Source organism: Leptinotarsa decemlineata, unplaced genomic scaffold, assembly GCF_025532065.1.
Source record: "Leptinotarsa decemlineata unplaced genomic scaffold, Ldec_3_MD MMD2_P_RNA_scaffold_11, whole genome shotgun sequence".
NCBI classification, from domain to species: domain Eukaryota; kingdom Metazoa; phylum Arthropoda; class Insecta; order Coleoptera; family Chrysomelidae; genus Leptinotarsa; species Leptinotarsa decemlineata.
Genome location: NW_027412525.1, coordinates 2,305,377 through 2,315,367, shown reverse-complemented (window position 1 = coordinate 2,315,367; position 9,991 = coordinate 2,305,377). Strand labels below are relative to the sequence as shown.

At 33.4% G+C, this 9,991-nt stretch overlaps 1 protein-coding gene across 4 annotated transcripts in view; it reads right to left on the bottom strand.

Moving 5' to 3' along the window:
* Positions 1-394: 394 nt before the first annotated feature.
* LOC111513266 (cytochrome P450 6k1) overlaps positions 395-9,991 on the bottom strand; it is a 30,680-nt gene continuing 21,083 nt past the window's right edge. For 3 of the 4 annotated variants that reach the window (XM_074169355.1, XM_074169363.1, XM_074169359.1), the window contains exons 3-5: positions 3,753-3,965; positions 3,303-3,551; positions 395-643 (exon numbers count right to left, since the gene is read on the bottom strand). In XM_074169355.1, coding sequence (XP_074025456.1) covers positions 474-643; positions 3,303-3,551; positions 3,753-3,965 — 632 coding nt within the window. In that variant the 3' untranslated portion in view covers positions 395-473. The remainder of the gene's footprint in view (positions 644-3,302; positions 3,552-3,752; positions 3,966-9,991) is intronic. The other variant, XM_074169369.1, reaches the window with a different exon arrangement.

Genomic DNA, 9,991 nt, shown 5'->3' with positions numbered 1-9,991 from the left:
TGGCAGTAACATGCGACACAACTGTTACCTTATTTTTTATTTGATGTTTTAAGATTAATTCTGATATCGTGTTCTGTGGTACTGCTTTTGAGTTGTTTCAACTAAGTGTATTGGCACCACTGTAAATAAATTTGATCTGGGTAAATTCATAATCTTAAACTTCAATTTTTGAAATATTTATGTTACTGTGATCGAAATTTAAATATTGAACACTTGTATATTGACTGAAAAAATTAAGTGTTAACCATATAATAATTGTCATACTTTACTGAATGTTTTTGTGCATATATGTCATAAACTCTCTACCATCTGCAAAAAACCTCATGGAACTCTTTTCTGTTAATAGTAATATTTTTTGAACCACAGTTTCTTGGTTTTATACAAGAAAACAATATTATTGCTAGAGAAGATATATTCAAAATCATTATACGATATAACATATGTTTACTTTGGGATTTCTGGTTCGCTTTTCCTCACGTGGATTTGGTAGTAATTTTTTTGAATCTTATCCGAGAGCCAATTTTTGACAAAAGCACATAAGTCGATATGGATTCCATTGGAGCTGGATCACATGTTTGTATTTCATATTCGGAAAGTATGTAGCACAGTGCCATTTTTGTGACTAGTAAAGCGAACCTTTCGCCTAAAACAGAAAAAGAATGTTTTCGAATGAATCATATACAAGATGAACCAGTGAAAACTAAACATTCCAATGTCGTATAGTTTGTGTGTAGAAATAAAAAGTTGAAAATCTCTCAGACCCATAAAATTTCGTTTATATTTTCAACCTTGTTATTTCCACCCCCTCAGCGGACTGTGATCTAACCGTAATCTTGATTGGGATGAGGGGTTAAACGATAACTCCATTCAAAGTCTCTTTTATTGTTTTGCAGTTTTTTTTTTAATTGTTGCAGAGGATATCGTGAAAGAAAGTTATGAATTGATGATACTTCGGAACTCCCAGTTCCGAAGTGCCCCAAAGCTCAAATTTAGGACCTCTTTTGTTCTTGATTTTCATTAATGATTCAACTAAAAAAATGAACAATTTTAAACTGCCCTACGCCGATGACTTTAAAATATTCAAAGTGATAGAAAATTATGGAGACTGCTTAGACTTATAGTATGAATCAGATCTGATATATGATTGGTGTTCCAATAATCGTTTGAATCTTAACATGTATGTATTGTTGTCATGTATTGTCCTTTTCCAGAAAAAAAAATTTGATACAATTATGAAATTGATAACATAACCATAAGTCGAGTTGATGAAATGAAAGACCTTGGCATTCATTTTGATGAAAATTCGTGTGATGAAATTTTTGAGGTAAAGGGGGAAAGATAATGAAAAACTTTAACATAACTTCACATCTGAAATTAAAGCCCAAAAAAAACATTCGTGAACTACCATCAGACATCACTGTTTCGACCCGCTATCAGTGAGTAAAAACAATGCTGTCTGTTGCTTTGTTTTTTGGTATCGGGTTTCAACTAGTTGGATAAATCTCGTTTGGTGGTCGACGTGGAAGCTTGAATTTATGATTAATTGTCTTGCTGGAGAGTCTTGTTCATCTTTGATTTTCGAAGATTGAATCTTCTGTCGATTCCATAGATGGCATCTCACCACATGGAGATTTCATTGCCTTCTGATAAGTTAACATTGTTCAAAGCTGTTTTGGGCAATCTGAATCATTCCAAGTGTAATGTTTCGATATTTATCAATTATTTGTGGGAGATAATGGTTCAAACTTTTACTGACCATACAAAATTGAATCTAAGGCACGTGTATGGAGTGTCCTTGTGGAGAATTCCATTGGTCCTTTTCGACCGAACCTTTCACCAGAAAAGGTTTCATTCAAAAAAAAACAACAAAGGTTTATTGGGGAGGTGCCTCATCTTGTGGATATATCAAATCATTTTCATTATACTGGTTAGTTGACCTATCAACGGGAAATTGACAGTGCCTTGAAACAGTTGTAAGTCCATGAGATTTTCTGGTAGGAAAAAAGGACCAACAAAACAGTCATCATAAAGTCCGGCTCACATGTTGAGCTTCTCAGAACGTTGTGTGTGTTCAGAAATAAAAGGTGTTAAACAAAAAATCTGGTGAATTATTACTAGTTGAATAAGATTGCAGACGACTGTCAGTCATGTTATAATTCAATTCATGCGGAAAATAAATTTGAATGAATTGATGGATGTAGCCGTTACTACGTGGTATGAAATCATAAAGAAGAAAAGAGAAATGAAACTTTCTATGTTTTTTAATACTTTTATTTGTAACTAACGTTACTGCAGTTTCGTCCTACGGATATTTTCTAATTTCATTGTATAAGTTTGAAAATGTCCATATAGAACGAAACTGCAGTAACGTTAGTTACAAATAAGAGTGGTAAAAAACATAGAAAGTTCCTTTTTTTTTTCTTCAAAATAAATTTGATTTGATTTTCTGGCAGTTAACTTACAATCAATACTGACGTGGCTCTGAACAATAACTTCTTTAGTTTCGTTTCAAACTATTTAATTTTGTGGGTTTTTCATTTATTCGCTACTGATGCTGTCTCTGTAAGTTTGATCCCGAAGTGAGTAATATATAAAGTACAATTTAACAGTTGAGTCAATTATTGTTCATGAAATAATAAGCCGAGATAGTCACGATCATTTCCACTTTCAACAGTTAGTATATTTCATATTACAAGTATTGAATTTCAGAGACTAAATAGCTAAAATGGCTATGTAAATAATGTTCCGATCAAAATTGTGGATTGCCTCTTCCTGTAATAATAATAATAGATATCCTAACAGTCCTCTAAAACAATCTTCTATACAAAATTCAAGTTTATCCTTGAAAATGAAATTGTATGCCAATATTCTTTCATTTGTTAATTGCTTGTACCTGAATTCTATATTGTATCAATTTTGAAATTTTTTTCCTTGATATCTCCGTAATAATAGGTATCCTAACAATCCTCTAAAACAATCCTCCATCCAAAATTTAAGACTAATCTTGAAAATGAAATTGTATGCCAATATTCTTCCATTTGTTGAGTAGTATACGAGTATGTGAATATTTTCTAAAGAGTTATCATCGATATTTTCCATTCTTACACAACCGATTATTGTTTGAGAAAGTACCATTAATGAGGATTGGCTTTCAGGAAACTGAGCAACTCACTCAGATATTTCAGCATTATATAGCTTGCATTCATCGAGGTGACTGACAAAAACGTTCATAGGTCACAGTACTAAGTTATTGGGAAGGCTCCACCTTTAAAACGAAGAAAAATTGATAAGAATTCACTTACCTATGCAATTTCGTGGTCCAGCACCGAAGGGCAAGTAACATAGTCCATTCTCATTGGAATAAATATTCAAAAATCGGTCTGGATTGTATTTCGTAGGCTCCGGAAAGTATTTCTTATCCATTTGTACACTATATGAGGGAAGCAAAACAGACATTCCTTTCTCAATTACTACGTTGGTTCCTGGTACTTTATAGTCTTCATTGCACGTTCTGCTCAAGAAAGGAATTATTGGGTACTTGCGGAGAACTTCTGAAAACCAAATGAGCGTGATAATGGTGTTTTGGCAATGTCAAACAGTCAATAAAATTCTTTGACAGAACGATGTTGATATCCTGTGTAATTGAATTCTGAACTGGAATAGGACTGGTTAATTTTTCTGTACTGATAGAATAAACAATACGTTATCAATTGTTGGCGAATTTTTGAAAAAAGGCTCTAGATAATACTCACCAGTCACACACATTCTTAGATATTTCATGTTTTGAATTGCCTCGTATGTGATACCTCTATTTTCATCGATGCTGATTAGAATTTCCTTCCTCAGTTTATTCTGGATGTCAGGATTGAGGCTTAACTCATGCAAAGTGACGGCAATTGTGGTACTAGTTGTTTCGTATCCAGCCAGAAAAAATTGGAAGAGCTGACCAGTAATTTTTTCAGTCGCTGGAATGAAAACGTCACTTGCTTTTCAATAATAGTTCACTGAATTGTATGTAAAACAATAATAATGTATGATAACGGATCAGAAGTTTGTTGTGATAACACTTATTTTACAATTGAATCGAACTGGCCGATACTTGATGAAAATCCATATTGAAAAAACTAATCAATACAGTTTATTGTATAATTTTCACTATAAAAGGGTTTTACAAGTTTATGCTTGAAGAAGCTAATGTTTTTGTTAAACCCTTTATAGTGAAAATCATACAATAAACTGTATTGATTAGTTTTTTTTTACTTATTTTACAGGGATTTTTATAACTGCTCTATCGTACTACCAGATCCATAGGTCAAAATCAAATATTTTTTCCAAAAGTTTTTCATCTATGTTCCTATACCATACACCATAAAGCGATCTCTCACAGACCAGAAACTGCCAACTGAAGGAATGCTTTTGGTCATTTCTATTAGTTACTTTTGAAGAGAAACTATAGTCGACTTTTTCAAGATTTAATAATGTGAAAACAAGTGACCTATCATCATCATTTCCTACAATACCCAGAGCTCATGAATAGAATGAGAGGAGCTCTCTTTCTCTCTAGGTTTTGTTAGCCTTTACTTCCTAACGACGCATTTATAAGAGGAACTCATAACCAAATCACCCCAGAAATGATTTTTGTGTAAAAAGAGGTGAATGGCGAATATTTTGAATGCTTAAGGGCTGACTGTAAACATTTTTTTTAATCACTCAGGAATAGCTGATCTAATTTCAAAAAACATTTCTTATCAAAAATGTGCCTTTTCACGTGAATTTTGTTCTATTTTGTTGAGAGTGGAAACTTTTCACTTTCGAACTGTTTAATATTGGATAATAAGTAGCTTTGTCAAGTAGCTCTGTCAAGGTCTCTTCCATCGCGAAAAGTGACTTCTGTGACTGCATGTTTGGTTACTATTGATATGTCGGTGTATCCGAAACAAGAATCTCTATTGTGTTCAGAAAGACGATTTATAACAATTTTTTTCATGGCTCCAGCTACAAGAAATTCGGAAACTTGTGTTGCTAAAGTCATCAGACCCTGATAGTACTCATTGGCCTGAAAATCCATTTTACTCTGTGCTCATCTAGAATTGTAGCAATACATTTCCATCACAGGGTGGCAGATGTCAAGGTAGGTAGGTAGGTTGTCTAAGTTAATGAGTCTATTCGACACTCCGCTACAACTTGCAAAGGTTTATTGCGGTGTACACCAAATAAATCCAGCTCCCTAACGAAAGTGAATAATTAATTTGGTGAGCGATTTTCTAGTTCGGATGTGAGATTCTATGGGACGCTGAAAACCTGATTCTGACAGACCATTGTATATTTCTCTCAATCTAGTGAGGTTCAGCGATCAGTCTGCAATTACCTTTGTCAGGAAGGTAAGCAACACAAATGTGTGGCTTGTGAAGTAGGGATCTTGTGATGTATTTCAAGAAGATGTTCTCCCATGGCTGCAGGGTACGTACTTCACCAACTAGCCAGTGTTCATAATGACATACTGAAGAGATCCCAGTTGATTGTTCGAATTTAAGTTTCTCGGATGTTCAAAGTGCAGGCTTACCACCCACATGCAACCTTCCCATATGTGGATATCTGTAAGTCAGCTTTTTCTGACGATACATTAGATTCAGTCATTATTTTTACCTCTGCTTTGGGTAAATCATAGTTTGAGGCTGAGCATTTGCTTGACTGTTTGAGAGAAGTTTGTTTTCACTCGTGAATATATTTCAGCTGCTGAAGAATTCGGTGCAAGGCATATTCCTAAGATATCCCGCAATTCAGGAAGCGATAAGTTGCTTCCTGGCTGCATCACCTAGCCTCCTGGGTTCGTTAACACGAGCGAGAGTTGGATAACTGAGAAACTCCTGCTCTTGATGCAATATTGTCGTTTGATCAACCTCTATTTCCTCTGTAAACTCAACTCAAAAGTTGGAGATCTGAGAAGCTCTTTCTCTCGATCCTTTGGGATCGTTTAATTGACGCCCATATCATCTATCGTTCTATGAAGGGTCCTACGAGTATCTAGAAAAATAAGGTTTATAACGGCAGAGCCCTGCATTACCGCTTTCTATCACGAAATGGTACACGATATCTCAAAGATTCCGTTAGTGGCACTAAGTGGGCTCAGAGACATACATACTTTCAGGCACGGGGACAAAGTCTGGGGAAAGCTTCAGACAAAGCCATAAAAATATTTCACGTTCGACGGTCGATGTCGAAACTTGCAACATACCATTGTTGAATCTTTGCTTTTCATAGATGGGCAAAGTTTGAGATTTTTGTCGATTCTATAGATATCAGTACTTGTTCCTACTCAAGCTTCTCTTTCAAAGACAGTGGAACCCAACAATGCATTCGTAGTTCATCCTAGCACCACTGATAAGATTTGTGATAGGTCGAAAAGTGCTGTCTGGTGTTGAATCGTGAATTCTTTGTTTTTGAGCTAATAATTTACCTTCTCGTTTGGTGGTCAATGTATACACTTCCGAAAAGACCGCTATCAGTATCCTCGTTTATCTTTGATATTCTTAGATTGAGTTCTCAGTCAATCCCATAAATGGTGTCTTCGTGAGGAGAGTCATCATGCCCTTACTTAGGATTGTTCTTGTTGAGAACAGATGAGTTCAACATGAGTGCATATATGAGTCAGCTTAGTATCACTAATATCAGATCGAAACATCACAGCCTGGTAGTTGATCATGAATTCGAACTCTAGTATGATTTAGTTGCTTGTTTGTGTTGAAAGCTGCAGAGATACTCGGAAAGTGATTTTCTCTTTGGCGAATTTGGCTCTACAACAAATCATCGTTGGCACCTTTCTTTTATTTGGCTAGGCCGTCGTACACGAAACAAAGCAATTATTTCAAAAATCAGTTATTCACGAATAATTTCTATTCATGCATCTCTTGCATTATGTTTGTATTACTTCAAAAATGAAAATAGGAATTAATAATGTTGAGTAGTTCAATTTGTGATATGACATTAGTATACCTCCCATAGTTGTTGAAATTGATTGTTGTCATTGGTTGTATATTGCTTAAAAATTAATTTTTACATTGATTTGTAGAATAGTAAAGCAGATTTTTGGTTGAAACCTCAAAAATAGAAAGATGCTTGTACAAAAGAATGTGCTTGCTTATATGCCAAAAACTTAGGAGTAGTACAACTATGGCTATTCATTCGAAATTGCAATGTATGTTGTGTTGACTGTGATAATTATTACAATTTTTTTTATAAGTAGTTGGGAGAAATTGAATGAGATGAACTGAATGACCTATTCTTTAAATCGTTAATGGGTACACTCGTCCTGAACATATGTTCATAGTTTCGGCTGTTTAACATGCTCAGTTTGTTGGTGAGAGGTATAAAAGTTAGATTTTCTCTCATCGAAAAAAATTGATTGAAGAATTTGCATAAAATTTTGTGTGAGAGATGAAATTGAGTGCTCAAAAACACTTGAAATGTTGACAGTGACATATCGTGATTGTACTCTGAGTCATTATAAATCCTTTATTTAGCAATGAAACTGCTAATACATTACATCTATAATCAAATGCGACACCACAATTTGTTACTCAACCAAACTCAGGAATAAAATTTCAAAGTATGAGTACTACAATAAATATACAACATCTACTTGAAATATCAGAGTTGTTAGTCAATATAAAACACAAACGAAATACAAATATAGAATACAAAAAATAAGTTTATACAGTCAAAATTTATATTATATAAAGACTAGTTCATTCACCCAATAGATGACTCTTCAACTTTCTTTTGAATAATGCAAGAGTGCTACATTCTTTAATATTTTTGTTCAAACTATTAAAAGCTAACATTCCTGCATGGTAAATGGATTTCTCAGTACACTTTTTATTTTTAACTCCTACATATATTTTATTACGCGTTCTTGTATTATAGAGATGATGATTCTCATTGTATTCAATATGCCTACTCAGGTATGTCGGTGATAGATGATTATTCATTTCATATATGATTATCATTGTATAGTAATATATGAGATCTGTCACAGCCATCCATTGCAATTCCTTCAGCATTGCTTTGATTGGTGTCTCTCTTGGTTTTCTTAATATGATCCTCATGGCTCGGTTTTGCTGTTTTTGTAATCTATCCATTTCATTTTTATTGGCAGTATATATTATCGATGCACAAAATGTAAAATGTGGTAATATAAGTGTGTTATATATTATAACTTTTGTAGATTTTGTAAGTGTTGACGAAATCCTTCCTAGAAAGCTAACATTCCTTGAGATAGTTTTTATTACCTCTTGTACGTGTTCTTTGAATGTTAAGCCTCTATCAATTAAGACTCCAAGATATTTCGTCGCAATAACGGTTTCTATTTCTATATTATCAATATGGATATTTGAATGTCTGCTTTCAAGTTCATGATATCCCGTTTTATTAGTAAATAACATGAATTTTGATTTATTGAATGTTAAGCCTCTATCAATTAAGACTAAGATATTTCGTCGCAATAACGGTTTCTATTTCTATATTATCAATATGTATATTTAAATGTCTGCTTTCAAGTTCATGATATCCCGTTTTATTAGTAAATAACATGAATTTTGATTTATTACCATTTAATTTCAATACATTATAACTACACCACCGACTTATTTTTTGTAGTTCACTATTCATTGTATCTATCAAATGTTCCGCATCATGTGCACAGTAATATACAAGTTTGTCATCAGCAAAGAGATGAATTTTACACTTGTCTACCTCATTTACAATATCAATTATATATATTAGGAATAAGAGTGGTCCTAGTGTACTACACTGAGGTACTCCGTTGTTATTGACAATTTCACAGGACGTTACATTATTTAGTTTTGTTACTTGTCTTCTACTATTTAGGTAATCGACGAACCATTTATAGAGTGTACCGGATATTCCATAATTTCTCAATTTAAGCAGGAGTCTTTTCCTATTTACTGTCTCAAAGGCTCTTTTAAAATCTAAGTAAACTGCTCCTACATTCATATTTTGATCTGTCCACATTTTCCAGTCAAATAAAACACTTTGGACCGCTGTTTCGCAATTATGCCCAGTTCTAAAACCTGATTGATTTTCAGTTAGAATATTATTACTATTTACATAGACAACTTTCTCAATTAGTTTTTCTATTGCCAACAAAGTATTTATTGGTCGCATATCACTGGCTTTACTTGTATTTTTTACTTTTGGAAGTGGAATTAGGTTTAATAACGGGCCTTTTATATTATGATATACTTTTTTAGGAATTCCGTTGTTAGATCATCATCGCTACCTTTATTTTTCATTGTCAACAATATATCATGTAGCTTCTCAAAACTAATCAATTTGAAATCACTCAAATGTTCTTTTGCAGTGTTTTGTATCCTTATTCCATCTTGTGTCTCAATATGTATTTCTTTTACTAATTTATTGATACTTTCTACAAAATATGTATTGAGTTTATCAGGAATCATATTGATATCTACTTCCTCCTCATTGTCAATCTCTAACTTGGTGAATTTTGTTCTTTCTCTTGGTGACAGCAAAGGTTTCAGTGTTTTCCACATTTTTTTGGGGTCACCACTACAATTACACAACACAACAAAGTTTTTGTTTCGGGGTTGAAATTAGATGATTTTAATGTATTTCCACGTGTTAAAACCGAAAGTGACCATAAAAATTATTATTTTTTCCTGTTTTGGAGCTGCTTCAACCAAACATTCTTTCATAATACCTGTCAGATACTGGCATTTCTCATCTACATTATCATGATGGTATACCCAATTTACCTTCGCCAGCTCATTATTTATATCATCATAATCAATTTTGCCTCTAGTGTATATACAATATTCGTATGGTGTTTGGTCTTTATCATTGTTTAAATTAAGTGTAATTAAATAATGATCACTTACTTTTGAAGTTTTGTGTATATGTGCTGAAATATTCCTGTTAGTAATCACCAGATCTATAATACTTCCACCATTGT